Source organism: Phytophthora parasitica (genome assembly GCF_000247585.1).
Source record: "Phytophthora parasitica INRA-310 unplaced genomic scaffold supercont2.45, whole genome shotgun sequence".
NCBI lineage: Eukaryota > Oomycota > Peronosporomycetes > Peronosporales > Peronosporaceae > Phytophthora > Phytophthora nicotianae.
In genome coordinates this window covers 15,669-16,167 of record NW_008649031.1, presented here as the reverse complement: position 1 = coordinate 16,167, position 499 = coordinate 15,669, and the positions used below count along the sequence as shown (strand labels likewise).

The window sequence follows — 499 nt, the reverse complement described above, 5'->3', positions numbered from 1 at the left end:
GAGGCACCCCTTGTTCCTGGAGGAGGCTTGTTGCCTACAACCAAAATGGTGCTGGTAACGATCAAGATCATGATGCTAATGACATAATGGTTGATGATGCTGGCCAGGCCCAAGGTGCCGTTGCTAACAACCCAATGGCTTCGGCAAGTGTCACCGATCGCGGAGGAGCTGTTGGTAATAGCCAAGTTGCCGCTCCAGTCTCAAACCGACGCGAAGCCGCTGGCCACGGTCGAATTCAGCCTGCAATAGGTCGTCGTCAAGGTGCCGTTGGCCAAACCCAAGCCAATGCTGCTGCAGTTAGTCACCATCAAGATGCCGTCCAAATTGGTGCTACTAATGGTCGATCTTCTATCAGTCGTGCTCGTGTCACTACTTCCACTAGTCGAAGCACATTTTCGAGAACTGATGAAGTTGATACATACAGCTCCTCGTCGGAGCGTACGGACGAGGAAATGGGTTAGAAAAATGTCTGAAGAGCAAGGGGTGGATAATATTGCTG

At 51.3% G+C, this 499-nt stretch overlaps 1 protein-coding gene across 1 annotated transcript; it reads left to right on the top strand.

Annotated features, from left to right (window-relative positions):
- Nucleotides 1–86: 86 nt before the first annotated feature.
- Nucleotides 87–461, top strand: PPTG_14864 (hypothetical protein; the record flags this gene model as incomplete). The annotated part of the gene is made up of 1 exon (XM_008912198.1): nt 87–461. The coding sequence occupies one exon, from the start codon at nt 87–89 to the stop codon at nt 459–461; it is 375 nt and encodes a 124-aa protein (XP_008910446.1).
- Between the last annotated feature and the right edge of the window lie 38 nt (nt 462–499).